Source organism: Nicotiana tabacum, chromosome 18 (genome assembly GCF_000715075.1).
Source record: "Nicotiana tabacum cultivar K326 chromosome 18, ASM71507v2, whole genome shotgun sequence".
NCBI lineage: Eukaryota > Viridiplantae > Streptophyta > Magnoliopsida > Solanales > Solanaceae > Nicotiana > Nicotiana tabacum.
The window spans coordinates 73,065,890-73,087,648 of NC_134097.1; the positions used below are offsets into that span (position 1 = coordinate 73,065,890).

A 21,759-nucleotide genomic window follows, 5' to 3' on the forward strand; every position below is an offset into this window, starting at 1 on the left:
CGTAAAAATCTTGGTGTCGTTGTTACTCTTTTATTCTTGTTAATTACCGTATCTCGGTACTACATTATTATTCTACTTTTATTACCGTGAATATTATTTTGGCAAGGGGTTTATTCCCAACAATTTCTTCTATGGTCTTTGTAACACCTCGATTGTCAGGGGAAGAAGGTGGTTGTACGGTGGATAATATAATGGTGGGGGGGGGGGGGGGGGTTAAAGGGTACTCATTTTTCAAGGTGGGAAGATTGCCAGTTTATTCGGATTGTTATGGAGCCGATGAAGGATGAAAATAAATGGTGTTTCAGCGGTAACGGTGAAAGGTGAACTGGTGGTGTTTCTAGCTTAGACGAACGAGGTGGTTTTTGGAAGGAAGGAGATGGTGTGAAATTTGTGTCGTTAGATTAGAGCTTCTTATGATCTACTAATTATGGGTATTTGTGAAAAGATCTCAAATATGATATGTTTGATACACAATTGTTTTTAGTGGAAAGATATGGCAGTTTTGTGTAGGTCGAGAGGTGTTTATGGATTTAAAGTGGTGGTGCAAAAAAGGGGATGAATTATTCTGACATGAACAAAGTACTTTATAATGGAGGAGGTTGAACCAATTTAGATTTTTCGGGGGTGGGTTTTGGTATTAGTGAGGAAAATGAGTTAGGGTGTGTAGAATGCCGCCACGTGTCCACTTGAAATGGGTCCGTTAAATAGAGGGATAATATGTTTAAGTGGATAACGGATGGAATAGTATAAAGAAGGATATATTTATTTGATAGTACAGGGACACATATAACCCTTTCCTTAAAAGGAAAAAAGGAGCGGGGAGTTTTTTTTTTATGAATAGACAAATAGAGGTGCGATTTTCCAAATTTAAAAAACATACCTAAGAAAGTTCCCGCTTCAAAGCCCCTCTCCAATTCCAATTTCTACCATCCGGGGAGTTCTCGCTCCCAGAAAACCCTAATATTTTGATAACGACAGCCGATTATACCAGTGAATTCCACTATTTTATGTTTCTAATAAAAGGTAAATTTTCATTATGTTTCGAATTGTTTAATAGTGGTCTCATATAGCTCCGAAATCTTTCTCATGTGCATTTATAGTGTCTTTTGCTTCCCAATTGCTGTAGAAATGTCTTGTTATTCTCTGTGTCTTCAAGTTATTATTGAGCCTTTTCTCGATTTGGTCAATCGATTCGTGGGTGTCCTGTATAATTTGGTTAACCTCAAGATTTTCTTCATTGTGCAATCTTTCTTTCCTGAAAACAGGGTTAAAGGATAATGAAAAGTTCGACTTTTTTTTTTTTTTGGTAAGAGTAGTGATTATTTAGTCAATTTCGCCTATAAAAGCTTTGGAACTTGTTCGGGGTAGAAATAGTCAAAGTTCTTTTGGATTTGTTGGGACGTGTTCACTAGGCACGAACTATTAAATGGACCTGAATAGGGAAGACATGTTACAGAAGATTCATACGGCTGACTCCAATTCAGACGCAGTAGTGATTATTTAGACAGTTTGATCAGCGGCGGAGTTAGAAATTCACACCAGAGCATTCACAAGAATATTAAAGCGTCGCACTTATGATTTGGACCCCTGATCTAGAGCATTTTTTTAACCCACTTTGCCACTACACTAGAATCTTCTCTTATGCCAAAAGGGATTCAACTGTTCGCGTTTAACCAAAAAGGCTTCATTTTCCCCTATTTGAACTGTACAATTTTTTGGCTAAGGGGATTTAATTGAACCCTTACCTTCTTTAGCTTCACCCCTGAGTTTGAGAGACGGAGGATAATTGCTTATGTCTTTGTTTGTCTATTTATTGTCGAATTAGTACATTTCATGGATCGATGAGGCACAGCTTCTGTTAAGCTTGATTTTGTTAGTGATTGATAATTCCCCTTGGGAGAGTGGTTATAGATGGTAAAATAGCTTTGTTTGTTGTTCAACAGTTCTTTATACTCTGATGATTCATTTTGAAAGTGAAAATTGTCTTTTATCCTTTCAGCTGAAGCATTAATGTGAAGGGAAAAAACGAAAATAATTCGTGGACTTGTGTTTGTGCATCAGAAAAATCATAATCAACATAAGAAGCTAGGCAAATGGACAAAGTTTATGAGGAGCTAGATGCTGTTAAAGGAGAGGTGGAAAAGCTCAGAGAAGAGTGCCGGACCAAATCGGATTTGACGGAGAGTTTGCGGAAAGCCCACATTGACCAATTAGCGAAACTTCAAGAAGCTAAGCTGGAAACTGAAAGAGGGGCAAATGACTTATTTGTCAAATCTGAGGAAATATTTGAGATCAAGAAACTCTGTGATGACCTAAAGTCCAGTCTGCATGAGAAAGAATCATGTCTCCAGAATCTTAGTTCTGCTCATGAGAAGCTGCAACAAGATTATAGGGAGAAAATTGGAAAGTTGGAGGTACAGAACAAGGATTTGGTGTTCTCTTTGGATGAAGCAATATCCAGAATTCAAGATTTGGAAATGCAGATTGGTACAAGTAATAAAGAAATCAACGCTCTTAAGCAACTCATGTCAGTTAGGCAGGAAATTGAATCAGAGCTAAAAGCACCGGCATCCAAGGATCTGAAAGATGGAGACGACATTATCCAAAAACTTGAGGAAGAAAATAGGATTGCAAAAGATCAGCTGAAATGGAAGGGCGAGCAGTTTAAACACCTTGAAGAAGCTCATGAAAGGATCCATGATCAGTTCAAAACTAGTAAGGTGGAGTGGGGACAGGAGAAGTCAGCAATGCTTGAAGAGATTTCGTCATTGCAAGCAAGGTTGGATTCTCAGACTCGAATCTCAGAAGGCCTCCAAAGCCAATTGAGGATGTGTAACCAAGCTTTAGCACATCAAGAAAGCAGAAGAAGAATTCTAGAAATTGAAGTGTCTGAGTTCAGATCTCGATTTCATGATATCTCTTTAGAGTGCCAAGAAGCAAACTCAAAGCTCGAGAAGTTGACCATCAAGAGGGGTGAAGAAATTGGAGAGTTAAGAAACTTACTCCGAATAAAAGAGACACTGTTCAAGGATCTAAAATGCCAAAGTATGCAGATTGAACAGGAAAATAAAGAGTTACGAGGATCTCTCAAAGAGATTCAAGAGGCTCAACTCCAGGATGCTGCTTCCACTTCTGCACTGAAGAAACTGCGTACCAATTTCCAGGATTTGAAGCAGTTACACAGAAAGTGTTCCTTAAACCTCAAAGAAAAAGAAGCTGAATGGAGCTCTCAGATAGGAAAAGTTACAGAAGTTATGAACAGATGCATGTCTGAATTGAAAGGTAAAGAAAAGCACATAGAAGAGCTAGAAAAAGAGCTGGAAAATTGCCGTGATGCGTGTGATGTTCTTAATGGTGAGATATCTGTGTTAATCATGGTCTTAAAATCAGAAATCCATGCCTTGAGCAAGGAACTCTCTAGAGCAAAGGCGGATCTGGAACCGAATAGCAAAAATCTACATCAGAAGTGTGAACAAGCAATCCTTTTAGAGGCAGAACTGAGTGAGTATAAAAAGATGCTTGAAGAGTCATCTGATTGCCAATTTCACCTCAGGGGACAGGTCCTGCAATTGGGTAATGCTCTGAAAGATGCTTCTGATGCTTCAGAAGAAGCCAAAGCTGACCTGGCCAAAGCAAGGGCTGAAGTCAAAGAGAGCAAACTTGAACTAGAGAAGTGGAAAGCTGAAGCAGGAAAGCTTAAAGACTACCTTGAAGAGAACCGGTTCGCCCAAAAGCAAGAGCAGGAGAGCTTACTTGGGATTTTGAAAGAGAGAGAAGCCAAAACAAATGAGCTACAACAAGAGATTACAGAACTCGAGTTGAAGATTGTTGAAAGAACAGAGGCAGTGGAAGCTTTAAATCAGGAGAAGCTAAAATATTGTCAAATTGCAAAAGGCAAGGATAGTAGCCTAGAAATTCTTCAAACTAAGATTTCTTGCTTGGAGCAAGAGTTGGCTGATAAAGACCTTCAAAATGAGCAAGCACAATCAGATGCTCAGAAGGCTTTTGATCAGGAGAAGGAGAGCCTTTTGCTGACTGTGAAAGAGAAAGACGGGGAAATACAACATCTTCTTGAACGGGCCAAAGATTTGGAGGATGATGTAATCTGTAAAGAAATTGATTTTACAGCTTTGGAGACTGCTGAGAGTTTAAAAATGCTTGAGATTAAAGAGAAAAACAATGTGATTGCTGAGTTAGAGGTGAAATTAGGTGATACACATCAGAAATTTGAACTTCTAAATAAATCCTTGTCTGATTCAAGACAGAAGGAGGGGCAGCTGGAAACATTGTTGCAAGCAAGTAAAAAGGAATTGGATGAGCTGAAAGCTCATTTTGGCAATGAACGGATGCATTTGGAGGCCCGAATTCAGGAGATTGAAGCTCAGAAAAATGATTTGCTTGAAGAAAATAAGAATCTTTCAGTTGATAGGGAGGAATTACTAATACAAATGGAAGGAATCAATGGAAGAATCAGTGAAGTTTGCTTTGAAAATGTTGCAGTTGTAAGCCATCTAGAAAAAATATTGGGGAACCCTGAGGAAGTAAAAGAGCCACCACTTAGTAATTTAGGAAGAGGCCAATATACTGGAACTCCTTTTTCAACTGCCAAAACAGGAACTGATGAAAGAACTCCATTGGTAGAGCTCAACTGTTAGGCCATTTTTGAAATGGGGGAGCAGTTCTGTACTTCAAACACCAAAAGAAAAAAAAAAACCTTTTGTTGTGGAGTTCTCCAAGATTTGCAAATCTGGATGGCAAACAGACGAGACTCACGGATTTTGGAACTTTCTGCATTTCTTTTCCAATGTAATCAAATATTCTTCTTGTTGCTAAAAGAAATATGGAAATCTGGTATATTGGTTCATGTGCTGGTCACTAATGACTAACCTGTGGTTCCTTTTCTAAAGGAAGATTGGTTAGTCTTTAAGTCTTAGAACTTACATTTTTACTTAATCTAGTTAAACGTCATCTTAAAACTGTTAATTTATAGTCATATACTGATATTACATTGTTAACTCTAGTTCTACAGTTTTGAGAATGTTGCTAAATTTTTTTTTTTTATTTTTTTTTTTTAAAAAAGGCCCAGATGTTACAATTACCTCTCTTACTTTGACAAGTTATGAAAATATTCAGTTTATATAAATTTTGAGAATGTTATATGATTACTTACGTTGGAAGTGTATTTGACATACTGCAACACCAAAATAACTGGCAGAGAGCAGGCCTTATATAATGGCTTGAGCATGCTAAAACACCTCTTCAAAGGAACTATAATTGGTCTGTTTTATTGTGAAAGAAAATGGATATATCAAATTCAAAGATTCAAAGCTGATAACAGAGATAACCACCGCTTTTAATGCATACAATTGTTCAAAAAGTTCCATATTGACATAAAAAATTTCTTAAATGTATCAAAATGCAAATGTCGAACTGCATATGACCCCTTAAATGCAAGTGGGGATCTTGAACAATTGGATTACTGTAGCTCATTGCTTTTTGATGAATCTGGCAGCCGTTTTTCTTTGTTCTTTTTCCCTGAAGCTGAATTCTGAGCAAACTCTGAGAGACCCTGCTTCAAAGCCCCAAGATTTACCCCATCATCCACCAATATGCTTGTCACGCCCATCTTCGAAACCTACAATATCAAACCACCATGTACTCTTAGTGAGTCTCCTGAAGTACATGACAGTACTATAGATGATATTAGCCTCAGGTAACAAGTGGGAAATGATAGAAAGATCAACAGAAAAGCATCACGCGATTCACATGGAAAAGTTTTTTTTTCCTGAGAAAATTTCACAGGGAAGAGATTTTTACCGACTCTATATTACGATCCTCATCATCAAAGAACAGCATCTCCTTATAAGGCACCCCTGTCCTCCTATTGATCTTCTGAAAGTGTTCGGTTTTGTGTGTCCAACTGGAAAATATTTCCTGCAATTCTAAGCGTTCAGATTATGGCCAAACCCATATATCGCACTTTAGAGCTGCAAAAAGTTAAAATCCAGCTGCATTCATGATGTCAACTTTCAGATATTATTATCATTAAGTTTGGTTTATAATACCAGCAGCTACAAATAAAGTTCGAGTTCTCAAAATCATTATCCCTAAAAGGCTGAGGAAACCAATCTGTAGAGAACGTGATTCATGAGAAAATCTCGTTGACAAATGTAAACAGTACAGCTATTTGTAACAGTTAGCAAAGAAGTGTAGCAGCACCATCGTGACAGTGCTTTAATTTAGAACTGGATGCATTATATGATTATATCAGTTAGTTATTTTTTTAAAATTATGCTCAGTACTCAATTTTATTCTTTCTTTCAAAGTAGTTTCTTTGGTTGACAGGAAATGAGTGTTTCAGATTGTTTGTCGTACAGTGCTTGAAGGTGCTGTATTAAAATATCGAGTTAAAGACAATTTTGTCAGTGATTTCAGAGTTTTAGTTTCCTCAGGGCTCCTTGGCTTGATAAAACAATAGGATGTTCTAGTGCTTATGTCTAAAACTTAGCTACACTTAGGGGTGGGCGGTCGGGCTGCTCGGATTGGATATGAAAATTTCGATTTGGTTTTTCAATTTTCTGATTGAAGAATAAGCTCGGACTGGATCGGATATTTTAAATTCGGTTTCGGATTAATCGATTTTGATATTTTGGATTTTCGGTTTTGAGCTTATAAGTTGAGATGCTTCTTCTTTTTACAAAAATGAATATCCAAATGAAGTACTCATGTTAAATTGCCTGAAAAGTTCCTCATTCTCACTGCAGTCATCCAAATATATATTCAAGTATTGAAATTATTATCAAGAAAATGTAATAGAGACATTAATACAGCCAATACGAGTAGCAATAGTAAAACCATGTCCAAATAGAAAGTATTCTGACAGTAACTTAGATTAATATTGAATATATGAGATAATATCTATTGGGTATAATATTTGAACTTATTACTATTTGCATATGGATAATGGACTAAATATAAAGTATAAAAATTTCGGATTTTCGGATATCCAAAAAATCGAAGTATCAAATCCAATATCCAATCCAAAATCCAATCCGTAATCCGAAAATACAAACCAAAAATCTAAAAAATTCGGACTTCGGGTTTGCCCACCCCTAGCTATACTATTGCAGACAAAACGTTAGGCTAATAGCATTAGAGCACTTTTTTATTCACCCCCCACCCCCCTCTCTTTTTGTCATAAAGACCTGGCTTATTATGAAAGATGCTTAGTGCAAAATCCTTCTATTATTTGGCCCTAGTAGCTGCAGGTGCATTATGCTGTAGTTTTTTATCCACTAAATAACTTCTTACTTCTCAAGAATTCAAAATTCTAGTTCATGGTTTTTGCCTATCACAATTCCCAGCCACGTATGACCTCATTCTTGAGAGACATACTCATAACATTCTTGAGACTTAACCATACCTTCCAAGTAAGTCATGCCCTTCGTGTTCCTTAAAGAAGATCGGTGCTACAAGATGAGATCCAATACCAAGTCCTCTAGCATTTGGGCCATATTACCACAAATCTAGGTGCTCCCCATGTTACATGTATCTTTAATTTTGCTTCACGTGCCCATGCATTCTTGAGACTTAACCATACCTTCCAAGTAAGTCATGCCCTTCGTGTTCCTTAAAGAAGATCTGTGCTACAAGATGAGATCCAATACCAAGTCCTCTAGCATTTGAGCCATATTACCACAAATCTGGGTGCTCCTCATGTTACATGTATCTTTAATTTTGCTTCACGTGCCCATGCCAAATGGTGATATGGATGGGTGTACTTCATGTAGATTTTAAAATACGAAAAAAATCCGAACATGCTAGAAATACCCATAGAATTGGCCCAATGTGGTCGGACACTTCTCCCAATCCCATGTGCAACGGGAGCTTAGTGCACCGGGCTGTGCTTTTAAACACGCCCGTACTACATAATTACACACAACCATGTAAGAAACCTACCTGTAAACGAGTACACGAATCAGACAATACTAGACCTCTTACTTCACACACTGAAATTGGATGCTCAGCTTCAGCCTACCATAAGGAATTAGAGAAGTTTTATTTTCGTCATTTTCTATACACTTTTGGTCCTAGTGTATTTTGCTTTCTAAAACCAAGAAGTGAGTTAGCGGAAGTCAACTCATACTACAAAAGGAAGTTGTGTTATGTTGTAAAAAGTAAGGGAAAGCTAAATGGAAAACAAAGTTAGCCATAAGGAAAAAATTGAGTGTGAGTACACCAAAAGGAGTAAGGTCGAAAGTAGTTTAAAGTTTTCCATCATCTCACCTTGGCTGCAAATATTGATGTTAGGCCCAACTTATCAAGAAAAGTGTTTGCTATATCAGGCGTCGGTGATCTTGAGGCAATAGCAATATTAACTCCCTTGTCCTTGAGGGCATATAAAATGTCTTTGGCATGAGGATATAAATATGGCATTTGCTGTTTTGAGCGGCATTCACTAGAAGAAAGCAGAAAAAATTATCAGAACACCAATTTTAAGCAGAATTTTAACAAAAAATGCAAATGTTATTTCCAGGAAACAAAAAGGTTAGGGGAATATTCAAAAGTCGAGTCATGGATACACTTCAACAGTCTTATGTGACAAAGAGCTCAAGAATTTTCATATGGCCGTGTATGACTTGGTTCTCAAAGAGCGAGTATGAAAAGGTAAAAAATACACCCTAAGAATCTACCTCTGTCAGTTCAATGCCGACGAGCAGATCCCTCAAACAAGTGAACGACCCTTACCTACAAAATTCTAAGCACCGGATACCATTACATATGGACCAACTTAAATCCAGAACAGACCTTGCTAAATACAAATTTCCATCTTAAACACATCTTACTTCTGAAATCCAATGGTCATAATATGTTAGAATTGTTCATTGACTTCAACAACCACCTATATCAGCAGCCTATCTTTCTCGATGCCCTGAAATTCCCGAGTCTTGTAGAGCATGTGAATGGCCCACCAAAAAGCATTTTTATCCCACAAGCTAATATTGAATCACACCTACTATACCTTCATAATCTGGCCAACAGCATCGCAAGCCATTAGGTTATTCCGTGGGTCCGAGATCCTGTATGGTTTATATTCAAGTTGATTAAACCAATATCTTTATCAAATGAATTTGGTTGATCTACCATTGGCGTTTGCTTTTTGAACAAAATGTTTATCCTTCTATCAACTCTTACATGTCCTTATTAACTGAATTATAATGAACATGGATAATAAAAAACATATATGCCCCCGATTCTAGTAGTCCTCAATGGAAGGAAAACATGGCACACCTGAAATCAAATTGTTATGGACCAAGCTTTTGCAACTAGCTTCTAATAAAAATCGAAATTCCAGAATTGCACTAACACTTGCAATCTACGTTGAGATTCAAGGTTTCCTTGAGTGACTTCTTAGTTCCAAATTCCAATTATCAGTGTTTCCAGATCTGATGTTACTATTTCTTTAGCCAAAACAGAACACTAAATAATGTCATGCTTGCAATTTGCAAGAAGCACAAACTTCCTTTTCAGTTGTTATAATCTCTATCTGGTTTCCCTTTTCAAGTAGATCACAGCAATTTATCGTGGTTCCTAATTCCTTATCATCAGAATTCACTGATATGTCACCTCTTTAAACAACTTATCTTCATATCAATCAGTTCATCCTCTTAAGACGGAATTGGATGTTTTCCCTGCTTATTAACGAAATACGCAATATGACAATAGTAAACATGATCCGAGTCTTTCGTTGGCCAAACTTTCAAGAGAATTTCAAAATCATGGCATTTCTATTTTCATTAGTAATAAGCTGCAACGACATGGCTGAACAAACTTGAGAGGTTAACCACAAACATGATCAACTAATAGCCTCAACAAGCACTCTCCTATCTCAAGTTGGCCTACCAATTACTCAGGCTAGAAACTGAAAACTATGAACACCCTTAAAGTTCTTAACCACTTACCTTGCATAAATATGAATGTCACTCTCCCATTATACATTCACACATAAATAAAACAGTCCTTGATCTGCTGCTTGTGACTCTATCTGTTGATGATAGAGTCAGAAGCAGATCAGCTACATTCCAATCCCAAACTAGTGGTATTTGGCTATACGAATCCTTGACAACCATTCCACTCTATACAAGCCCATTTTATTCCATCCAGTAGGGGAAAATAATTTGCCTTAAAAAGATTGCTGTTATAGCTAAAATATTCCACTACACGTGGATAATATGTATCCGATATGGTACCTTACATGAAGATATTTATACTAAAACACGGTAGTATACCAGTTATCTGTAAATAACTATGTTGCAAGCCCATTACCTAGCAGCCTACGGGTAAGACAAAAGAAATGAAGCTTTCCCATCATGATCAATAGAATTACAGAAGAGAACAGCCAAAAATAATTGTAAAAAGAAACGGAGGATGTAAATGGAGTCCAGAATAAACGAGTGATTGTATGAAATTTGGAATAAAAAAGCTAGGTGATTTGATTTCATCCGCCCAAACCTTGGGAGACAGAATTACGCCATATCTGTGCTGAATGCAGGTAGTCAGTGAAATAATCAACTTGTTAAAGGGAATAGAAAAAGATGGAAATTACCAGTAAAAAGGCCAGAGAGTGTAATCGAGATCGAAGACGACGAGACGAGGCAGCGCTTGGAACATCCCCATTATCTCCATTGCCTCGTTCTTTACCCCGTCGTCGCCCATCTCTCTCGTCTAACAATTGGGTTGGCCAAGAGACAACAGATTTTATCTGGCCAACTATTTAACGCTTCAGATGGAAATACATTCTAATTCCACCATTAGCTTTTCAAAAGTCAAAAAGTGTACATATATCGATGTACTTTCACCTGTATTTAAGAAGATTGTTTTTTTTTTTAAATTAAGGTGAACATGTTTGACCGGGAAAAAATTAAGATTTTTGTAATTTGTGATCCTAAACAAATTAAAAAGGAGCCCAGAGTATTTGTGTGGTTATAAAATCTTCTTATTAAGGATAGAATTGTAGGTTTAAGCTAAATTATTTTCAAATTTAGGAAGGGGTCATTCTTTTTGGAACGAACCAAAAAATAAATAGGTTCACGTAAACTGGAACGGAGGGAGTATTTTTTTTTTTAAGTGACCAATTATGTTTGAGAAAGTAATTCCAGCATTTGCTTTTTAAGATGTAAATTTTTTTTTACGCGTCAATGCATACAATTTTAACTCATTTTATAATATGATTTATAGCAATTTTTATATAAATTAATAAGAAAATGACAATAATTGAGAAATTGCTTGAAGAAACTAAAATTTGTTTAAGAAAATTGAGAAATTGATAGACTCAAATATTTCAGTCGTCGTTCTTTTAAATTATTCCGGAGTCACGTGATTATCTATTTTATCTTGGGTAGTATCTGCAAACAAATTAGATTAGAATTATAATATGGGAAATATAATAAAAAGACTAAATAAAACTAACGAGAACTTTTTTGTGAATATATTTTTTCAAATAAATATTTGATTTATGATATAAAATATGACTTGGTTTTACATAGAATAAGCTTGGACATACTTTTTTCCCAATTTTACCTTGATAGTCTTAAAAGACTTTGGGAGAAGATCTTTGGAGAAGAATATCTTTTGTCTTTTGATAGTTTTATTGTAAGATTAGCTAATCCCAAAAATTGCCGTCCCACCTGATATATGATATAAGATATAAGAATAATCTAAAACTTTGGTAAAAATAATTTTAGAATACCAAGTGCAAGTTAAAATAATTTTATATTTTATCACGAAATTAGTATTTTTATCCATGATACCATGAGATTTGAACCTCGGTCCTCTTAGTTCTTTTTCCAGTTTATTAACCACTAAGTTTACCCCTGTGTAACTTATGTCTTATTCTTTTAGGGGTCATTTGATTTGTGGGGTAAGCGATACTAATCTCAAAATTAAATGCAAGATTAGTTTATGTTTTTTTCATGTTTGTTGAATTTTCATATGCAGGATTAGCAATTCCAGGAATAATTTATAACACAATTGTGGTATAATTCTACCTACATTGAGGGCAGGATAATAATAATCCTGAAATTACTTAATCTCGAATAAAATAACTCAGTGACAAAAGATATCCTTTCAAATTACCAAAAAAAAAAAAGATATCCTTTCCCACGGCTCTTCCCCAATGCCCATTAACATATTCAAGGTTAAAATTGAAAATAAAAGTTACCCCAACTTATCTAGTACTAGTATATACTAAAAATATATTTTATATTATACTTCGTATATCCCATATTTAATCCAATGAACTAAACATCTCTCAATAAAAATATATTCACTAGATATATTTCATTACTATTTCCAATAACAACAACAATAATAACCTAGTAAAATCTCACTAGTGGGGTCTGAGGAGGGTAGTGTGTACGCAGACCTTGCCCCTACCCCAAGGGAGTATAGAGGCTATTCCCGAAAGACCCTCGACTCAAGAAGACGAAAGAGATAATATATCAGTACCGTCAACAGAAACCAAGGAATAATAACAGCATCATAAAAGCTAGAAAATAGATGAAACAATATCAATAACTAGTAAATAGACCCGACACTATAAAACGAAAGAGTAGTGAGAACACAACATTAACCACTAGCAGTCTAAGCCAAAAATTCTATAAGACTAGCCTCACATAGTTACGACCCAACCCTAACACCCTAATACTCGACCTCCACAGCTTTCTATCAAGGGCCATGTCCTCGGAAATTTGATGTCGCGCTATGTCATGCCTGATCATCTCTACCCAATACTTCTTACGTGCCCCTTACCTCTTCTCGTGCCTTCCAAAGCCAGCCGCTCGCACTTCCTCACTGGTGCATCTGGGCTTCTCCTTTGTACATACCCAAACCATCCGAATCTCGCTTCCCGCATCTTGTCATCAATGGGAGCCACGCCGATCTTCTCCCGAATATCATCATTCTTAATCTTATCCATCCTCGTGTGTTTGCACATCCACCTCAACATCCTCATTTCTGCTACTTTCATATTTTGGATATGTGAGTTCTTATCTGGCCAACAATTAACCTCATACATCATGGCCGGTCTAACCACCGGTCTATAAAACTTACCTTTGAGTAACAATGACACTTTCTTGTCACACAGGACTCCAGATGCTGACCACCACTTCATCCACCCCACCCCAATGTGGAATGTGACATCCTCGTCGATCTCCCGTCTCCTGGATAACCAACCCAAGGTAATATATAATTTCCGTATTATAATCCCGTCATTATAATCTTAGAATAACTCCCAAACCAAAGGACCTTAGAGAAAAAAACTTAGCTCTACGGAAACTTACAAGCATGTAAATATAAGAAGAAATACAATATTATGAAAATACTAAGTGAATTAGTTCAAATTGGAGGTCCCATGTTACCAATAAATCTCACGTATGTACAAGTAGCCTCAAATTCGTGTAATATATGTAATAGTCAAAATACATGGTAGTTATAATGAATCTTCAAAAACATATTTCAGAGTGTCAGTTGCAAAAATAGCTCCAATAAGACAAAAATGAACTCCAATAAGAGCGAGATGCCACCGAATTCTGAACTGCGGAAAATCCAAAAACCTGCCTTTTGTTAAAAATTCGGCCATCTAAACTTGATATTTCCATTAAAGCCGAATACTGCGTAGTTCAAGAATCAATAGAACATTCGAGAGGAGATGGCATAGTTTGGGAAGCCGAGCTCCAACGGAAATTCGAATTTTTTGGCTTTTTGGCTTAGATTTTCAGATTACACATTGAATTTTGAATTGAAGTTTTACTTTAAAATTTGAATTTCAGATTGGACGTTGAAGTTGGTACTTTAGATATTTAGATATCCAAAAATTCAAAACTTTTTACTATTCAATTTGCCAATAGTAATAAGTCTTATACCATACCAATTAGACATTATTTCATATATTCAATACTAATTACTAAGTTACTATTAAAAATCTTTTTGTCTTAGACATAATTTTGCAATAGCTACTTTTTATTAGCCTTATTAATGTTTCTGCTGCATTTGTTTAATAACAATTTTATTACTTCAATACTTTATTTAGATGACTGCGGTGAGAACGATATTTGTAGGCAATTCAATATGAATACTTCATTTGAATGTTCATTTTTGTAAGAGGAAGAGACATCACAAACTTGGCACAAAACTAAAAATCCTAAATATTCAAACCGATTAATCTAAAATCACGATCCAATCCGAACTTATCTTGATTGGATTTAGGTTGACATTTCTTTAATTTGAAAATAAAAAATTCAAGCTTAAATTTCTATCTCCAATCCGAAGTATCCGAACGCCTATCATGTCGTAAAAATTGCACGGGGCGCCCTATTTGGTCGCCCCCATTTAACCTATACTCATTTTTTTTAAAAAAATTTAACTTGTACTCACTTTTTAAACAACTTCAGCCCCCTTTCTCCTCCTCCTTCTCCTCCTCAAAGTTTTATCTTTTCTTTTTTCAGAAGTAGGGTTCATCTTTATCTGCTTCTTCTTATTTCTCCTTTCAATCATTTTTTCCTTTTCGCCGACACCCTTAGCTTTAAAGGTTCTATCTTGATTTTGCAACTTGAAACTTATGCACAATTTTGATGTGAAAATGGGACAAGAGAAATTAATTATTAATTTTATATTGTTGTTTGGTGAATTGGGTCTGCGGAAATTGGAGATTTCAATTGTCGATTGGGTTGGTAATGTATTGATGTTTCTTGGTTCCTGTTAATGTTGCTTTAAGTTACTTCGTCTGGGTACAACATGCCCCCTAGAGCTCTAGAGCTGTAGTTCGCCAGTTACAAACAAAAACTTTAGCTCTACAGTTACAAAACAAAAACTTCAGCTATAGAGCTGAAGATCACCAGTTACAAAAACAAAAACTTCAGCAAATAGAGAACAAAACTTCAGCTACTATTCTTAAGTTTAGCAATTACAACAAAAACTTCAGCACACTTGCTACTTCAGTCCCGTCTACTAGAATGCTGAAGTTTTGCGTGATTGTCTTTGCTACTTCAATCCCATATGCTAAAGTTACGTGAAAAAGTGAGTATGCTTGTAATTTTCTTTGCAAAACAAGTACAAATTAAAACGTGACCTAAAAAGCGGGTATAGATATAAATGGCCCTCGTGTCCAAGGTTGACCTTTTGAGTTTTGGCCAAATAAGTGGATGCAAACATTAAAAACCAAAGCTCGAATTCCAACTAAAGACAAATAACAGTTGATTTCCTATATGCTTTAGTTTCAGCGGGCAGAATTATCAAATACTTTACTACAAAAAGATTATCCCCCCAAAAATAATAAAGCATGTCCTGTAAAATCGACAGGATTCAAAAAGTTGGTTTCACTGGGATACACAGAAATAAACAAGGGAGGCAAGAACTGAAATGACTGCTCCTTCTTGATATGTCAAATAGGTATACTAATTAAAAAGGGATGATGGAACCTTCAGATTTTATTACTTTGGCTCACTCTTTATGAAGGCATTCTTTTCTTTCAGAAGCTCACGGTCAATCTCTTTTATCTCAGCTTTATACTCATGGAGTTGTGTCGAGAGTACGCAAAGATTCGACCATCGTCTCTAGCTTCTGCACCTTCTTTTCCAAACACGGAGTCAGAATTTAAAGTTTATGAGTTCTGAATTTGCAATCGAATCTATTGCTTGTTAGTTACTGGTTCGCAATTAAGTATTTATACATATTTAATAGATTTCTAATACAAATATAATGTCTAGGCAAAAAGCTATTAGGTTCGTCGATCCAAACCTGTAATTAACACTCCCTCCGCCCCTATTCTTTTCTAGCTTCCACCTCCTGTAGATGAAGCGCATGCAGCTATCTCCTTCAGCTGATTTCATCCATTCTAAAACCTTAAGTATATCTGCATAAACTGATCCATGATTAAGTTGCTGTACAGAGATCCACTGTACATGAAAGAGTTTTTTGACACAACTGCCTGTCTAGCAGGGTGAGATACCTCTTCTAAGCTGGAAAAAGAGAGCAATAATATATATAATACAAAAAAAAAAACACAAACAAATAGAGTCAACGGTACAACAATAATACTACTATCTGCATGCGAATTGGCTTGCAAGGTACTCCTATAGAGCAATTCCAATTTCGTAGGTTGCCAGCTAATCAGGATGGCAATGGGGTGGAACGGGGCAGTTGCGATACGGGTTTAACCTTAGCCCACGAAGACACGTACCGCCCCACACCGCATCGCATTGCAACATTTTCAAAAACAGGTCTCACTTCGGCGTGACAACAGGTCTGTGCCCAACTCTATCAGTGGCCCTTTCCTTTAAAAGCCTTATTAAAATTAGTCCCTTATGGTCGAATTATTATATTTCTAACAAACAACATTCTTTATAATATATAGTGCGCGCGGTTGAACGAACCTGCTGGGCCTAACTTGGATTGGCCACCAGCCACAGACAGCTTGGAGGGATCAAATACGCCAGCTCGAGCAGCGGCAAGCGCAGTCTCCTTCATCACTATGGGGTCTGAAATGCTCAAGAACAACCTAATATAACGGATGTATTGCTTAACAAACAGAAATAAGGAGATCACAGCAGTGGGTGTAAATACGGATGTGTCATTATTAACAAGTTTGAGAGGCTTGACTGCCTCTAGTAATTGTTCAGCCTCCGTTTTCACTCCTTTCTTACACAGGCGGCGCAACCAATTACTACTGCGTGCCATAATATAATGGTCCGTACGTGAAACAAGGAAAGAAAGATCAAAGGGGAAGATGAACTAAACTCTGCAGGACACCTTCACTGATGGCGAATTAGTTTCAAATATATAACACAACTGATATACTTTAATGATTCACCGCTTTGGTTACTGAAATGTCACTTTGGAGACTGGGAAATATCAACCATCAACTACTAACTTAATTAGTTAATGGGAAACTACTAATTAACTCCTCACCCTAGATACTTATTCGGTCCAAAATAAGTAGTAATTTTTCGGCTGTTTTAAGAAATTCATCTTTTAACATTAATTAACAATGAAATTGATCCTATTAACCTTTACTATCTCTTCACATAAACATTCCTAACGCATACTCCAACATTATTTACTCCAAGGACAATATAGAAAAAAAATAATTAACTCATTCTTAAAATTCGGAAAAATCTCTTATTTTGGACCACAAGAAAAAAACCAAAAATCACTTATTTTGGACCGGAGGGTGCAATGATTTCTTGACCAATTACTATACGAGCTTACTCCCTCCCTTCACTTTTAATTGTCAAGTATTTTAAATATAAATTTTTATTTTTACTGTTATTTTTTCGCATATCAAGAGAAAAGTAATTTATTTTTCCTGATTTGCCCGTAACATTAATTAATCATTTCAAATCCATTAAGACTATACATCAATAATATGGTTATCATAGCAAATTATGCACATTATTTATTGGAGTATTTCTTAAGGGACGGCGTACAAAGTTAATAGTGGACAAATAAAAGTAAACGATGAAGTAGAATTTAAGATCTTTTTCTTCTTTTTTTTTCTCTTTTGAATTGAACTACCTAGTATTAAACTTGGAGTCCTGCAAGGGGCAAGGTTTTATTAATATCACCGAATTATTTCAAGGTAAAGCAGGTCATAAACCATATTCCTACTTTACAAAACTAAAAGAGGAATTACAGCTTCCTTGTGATAGAATTATGAGAAAAGAAAGAAATTAAAGAAAAACGATGAAGAAATCCAGATGCCACACCAGCATATCAACTTTGGTATTGCCAAAAATACTATACCTCATAGTGTTCATGTTTTAACTAATCGCTCCGTTCACTTTACTTGACACGTTTTGACTTTTCACGCCCCTTAAAAAATAATAAGTGAAGTGCATAACTTACCATGATATCCATATTAATTGATGCATATTTTATTGGATTTAAAAAAATGATTTGAAATGAGTAATAAATACTGTGAGTATAATAGAAAATAAAATTGTCTTTTCTTGATATACGTAAAGTAACAAGTAAAAATGAAAATTTATTTTTAAGTATACGGAGGGAGTAACTGAATAACATCTCAATCATCATATCTATGAGGCTTCAACCCCGATAAAACTGGCTCCTTGTATGATTAGGGAAGAGACAAAACTCAAAAGTCTGATTGAGTGTCACTTTTGGAAATATCAACCATTAAGCAGTAATTATTGTTGTGCTTTGAATAAGTCACCCAATTTAAGGCGTCAGACCATACAATAACTTCTTGATTATCGAACTGTCATTTTGGAAATTACTAGCTTTACATTATTTTTATGGTATCAATTACGATTTAATTGGCTATGGCCTACTTTATTTTTCTTTATGTTGCCTTATTATGAAGAGCTGCCACTTAATCGTCAGTTGTTAGATTAACTTCATCGAAAGGCGTGTAACTCATTTATTATCGTTGCGTAAAATTGAATTGATGGTACTTTAAGAAACAATGGTAACTAATATGTTGTAACAAGTTATACTATTAATGGTGTAAAAATTGAACTTTTAGATTAGTAGTATAACTTGTTACAATAGAACATGAATTTCTCAATCGCTTCTATAGCACAAGGTACACTGTAAGTATACTTGAACTCACAAATAGGCGTCAATGAAAGGATAAACCGGTTGTTGATTTCATCAATCGATGGAGGAATGCAAGCCTCAACTACAAATACAGACTTAGTGAAGCTTCTGGAATAGAAATGTGTATCCAAGGAATGCACTGGGGACTTCACTACAACCTACAGGGTATCAAGCCTAAGTCTTTTGAAGAATTAGCTACACGTGCTCATGACATGGAGTTAAGCATGTCTTCAAGTGGAAATCAAGGACCACCCATTTATGAATCTCGCAAAGGGAAGGGTAAAAAAGAAATAAAGAAAGGAGGCAAATTTGTGTTCAAGTCTGAGAGCAATGAATCAATGAATGTTAATGTCTCGCCATTAAAGGTTACTACAAAAGTGAGTAAGAAGCAAAGTATGAAGACAACATCCTTGCAGGATAAAGCTGGCCGAATGTTAACTCTGAAGGAAGTGCGAGCGAATGAATATCCATTCTTGGACTCTAATGTTCCAACAATTTTTTAAGAACTCCTTAAGTTGAAACTCATTGAGTTGCCTGAGATGAAGCGGCCAGACGAAGCTGGAAGGACTAATGATCCAAATTATTATAAGTATCATCGGTTGATTGGCCACCTATTGAAAAGTGCTTCATCTTCAAGGAGAAAGTCATGAACTTGGCCGCTGAAGGAAAAATCTTGCTCGAGGATGAGAAGGAAGGTTCGAATCAAGTCTCCGTCACTTTTGGTTCACTTGATCCCATTGCCCTTTGCAATTTTGCTGAAGTACATAAATGTGATGGCATCCGAACTGCATCACCACCAAAGATAATTAAATTGGTAACTTTTAGCCTATCAATGCGAACACATCATTGTTTCTCTCTATAGTAAATAAAATAATAGCGGAGGAAGGATCTGAAGAGGAAAGTGAATCACGTGCTGGTCAAAGTGATAATGACGGTTGGATTCTTGTGACTCGACGCAAATGCTACAAGATAAATTCACAAAGGGAATCAAATAAGCAATTGACTAGGGGAAAATGGTGAAAAGACCCAATAAGAAGATGATAAAGAAGAATTGACAAAAAAAATGGATGAGAATCACTATCAAAGGCTACGTCGTCCAGTGACATTGGAAAAATTCCTGCCAAGATGGCTATGCGCGCAAGTTTCCTGTGGATATTCAAAGCCTCATGTTGTAAGGCAGATGAATAAGAAACAAAGAAGGAAGATCCATCATTGCTGCCACCTCCCCTGTCTAAAAAACTCACCGAGAATTCTGAAGAAGTGGACATTTGTGATGCAAAAACCACATTTACTAATGATGATCTTTTTCTTGGTGAAACACACCATAATCGTCCCTTATTTATGGTTGGCTTTGTACGGGAACAGAGAATAAGTAGAATTTTGATCGATGATGGATCTGGCAACAATATTCTCCCAACTCGTACTGTCAAAGAGCTTGGCATACCGATGAATGAACTATGTGAAAGTCGTTTGATGATTCAAGATTCAATCAAGGGGTCTAAAAGCTATAGGGGCTATCAAATTGGAAATAAATATGGGAGATATGTGTTCGAGTGTCACGTGATCGATGCAAAGACCTCATATAATATCTTGTTAGGAAGACCATGATACATGAAAACAAAGTGGTTTCATTAACCTACCATCAATGCTTGAAGTATGATCACGCCCAACTATGCCTTATAAAAAGGACAATGCGGTCGTTGCAAATATAATCCGGTTTACAAGTCCGGAGTCGAATCCCATAGAGAACTAAGGTTTAGCTACATCTGTTCACTATCACCAAGAAGACAAGCTTGAACAATTCCTAACTTATAAATATTTAGATTCTTGTGTTTAACTAATTGATTAACAAATTAAAATAATAAATTAACAACTAAAGATACTAAGAGTTAGAGACAAGATTAAGGAGGTCTAGAGTTATGATTTCCCCAATTGTCGGAATCCTTCCCGCTATGTTCTATAATTTCGCCTAAGTATTCTCTACCGATCATGAGCACTCTTAATACCGTAAATCTCTCCCGAGTAATCACGACAATTTACTAGACGCACTCTCCCGAGCTACGCTAGCTGGCTTTTGATACAGCTCACTTCAGATCGCACCCAAGGCTTCGTTATCCCTAATCCCGCCTTTAAACCCTCGGTTATTGATCCCTCATATACTCTGGAAGTGGTATTGTTCAACAATTACCTAAATATGCACTCTCTTCCGAGTTATGCATACTAAATAGGCACAGCTAATTGAGAGCTCTTCAATTATCTACAATAAGAACGTAGTTGAACAAATAGAGATTATACTACGGCTCAATTATATAAAAACATAACAAGAATTTATCCTACAAAAGGTTATATCAAAACTCTAGATAATAAATTAGCTATTCATAATAGTATGTAAAACTACAATACTAAAAGTCATAACCAACAATGAAAATAGGAAGATGAAAGAAAAAACTTGTAGAAGAATTCCCAAGCCTTGCTCCTATTGTGTCTCTGCCTCCTTAGGTCAAACCTATGTCAAAAATATGTCCAATTCCTTTTCTTGGCCGGATTCCTTGGTTTAATATAGGGTTTAGGGCTTAAAATCCAGTGTTTTGCACTTTGGTACCTGAAATTTACGCATCCTGCCGCGGTTCCACCGCAGTCGCGCCGAAACCGCGGCCAAACACCCTCTCAGGTTCTTCATTTGTCCGTGACTGCCTTCTGCCGCGGTTCTGCCGCGGTCCTACCATAACCGCGATTTTTCACCCTGTTCCGTTTGGAATTTGGAAAACTGTAAAACATGACAGTTGTAGCCCTTTGAGTTATCTTTCCAACTATATATTATGGAGCCCAAATGGAGTTCTGAGAAAAGAGTTATGTCTATGTTACTAGACAGTGCACAATATGCCTCTTCGAGTTTTCGTTTTGTTGTTTTATCATCCGTTGATCCCCGAACACGATCCCGGCTTAATTCCTTGAGCTCTTACTCAGACTTCAAAGCTCCAAACCACTTAAATTCATTCCATAACATCTATATAGCTCGGAATCACACCTACAAGGTATAAAACACACAATTAGTGCAAAACACTAGCGATTAAAGCGCAAACTCAACTAAAGTGCAGTAAATTAGAGTGTAATAATCGACTAAAATACGTAATTATAGCCTAT

The 21,759-nt window shown here is 36.3% G+C and overlaps 2 protein-coding genes across 3 annotated transcripts; one reads left to right on the forward strand and one right to left on the reverse strand.

The window, feature by feature from the left end:
* The first annotated feature begins 728 nt into the window (after positions 1 to 728).
* Positions 729 to 5,138, forward strand: LOC107821270 (uncharacterized protein At4g38062-like). 2 transcript variants are annotated; one of them, XM_016647698.2, is made up of 2 exons: positions 729 to 1,023; positions 2,062 to 5,138. In XM_016647698.2, the coding sequence occupies exon 2, from the start codon at positions 2,094 to 2,096 to the stop codon at positions 4,653 to 4,655; it is 2,562 nt and encodes an 853-aa protein (XP_016503184.2). In that variant the 5' UTR covers positions 729 to 1,023; positions 2,062 to 2,093; the 3' UTR covers positions 4,656 to 5,138. The 2 variants fall into 2 exon arrangements, with proteins under 2 accessions (XP_016503184.2, XP_016503182.2); XM_016647696.2 differs by having other exon boundaries at positions 730 to 1,023; positions 2,000 to 5,138.
* A 144-nt stretch (positions 5,139 to 5,282) lies between these two features.
* On the reverse strand, positions 5,283 to 10,819 carry LOC107821271 (uncharacterized). The gene is made up of 4 exons (XM_016647699.2): positions 10,607 to 10,819; positions 8,287 to 8,458; positions 5,818 to 5,934; positions 5,283 to 5,635 (listed from the first exon to the last, which is right to left on the reverse strand). The coding sequence occupies exons 1-4, from the start codon at positions 10,714 to 10,716 to the stop codon at positions 5,477 to 5,479; spliced, it is 558 nt and encodes a 185-aa protein (XP_016503185.1). The 5' UTR covers positions 10,717 to 10,819; the 3' UTR covers positions 5,283 to 5,476.
* Between the last annotated feature and the right edge of the window lie 10,940 nt (positions 10,820 to 21,759).

Bases quoted from the DNA above. Each gene is read 5' to 3' on its own strand.
- LOC107821270 (XM_016647698.2), top strand. From the start codon at position 2,094: ATGGACAAAGTTTATGAGGAGCTAGATGCTGTTAAAGGAGAGGTGGAA.
- LOC107821271 (XM_016647699.2), bottom strand. From the start codon at position 10,716: ATGGGCGACGACGGGGTAAAGAACGAGGCAATGGAGATAATGGGGATG. The intron at 8,459-10,606 runs GTAATTTCCATC...GCTTTCTTCTAG, and splicing joins ACTCTCTGGCCTTTTTACTG to TGAATGCCGCTCAAAACAGC. The intron at 5,636-5,817 runs GTAAAAATCTCT...TTGATATTGTAG, and splicing joins AGGATCGTAATATAGAGTCG to GTTTCGAAGATGGGCGTGAC.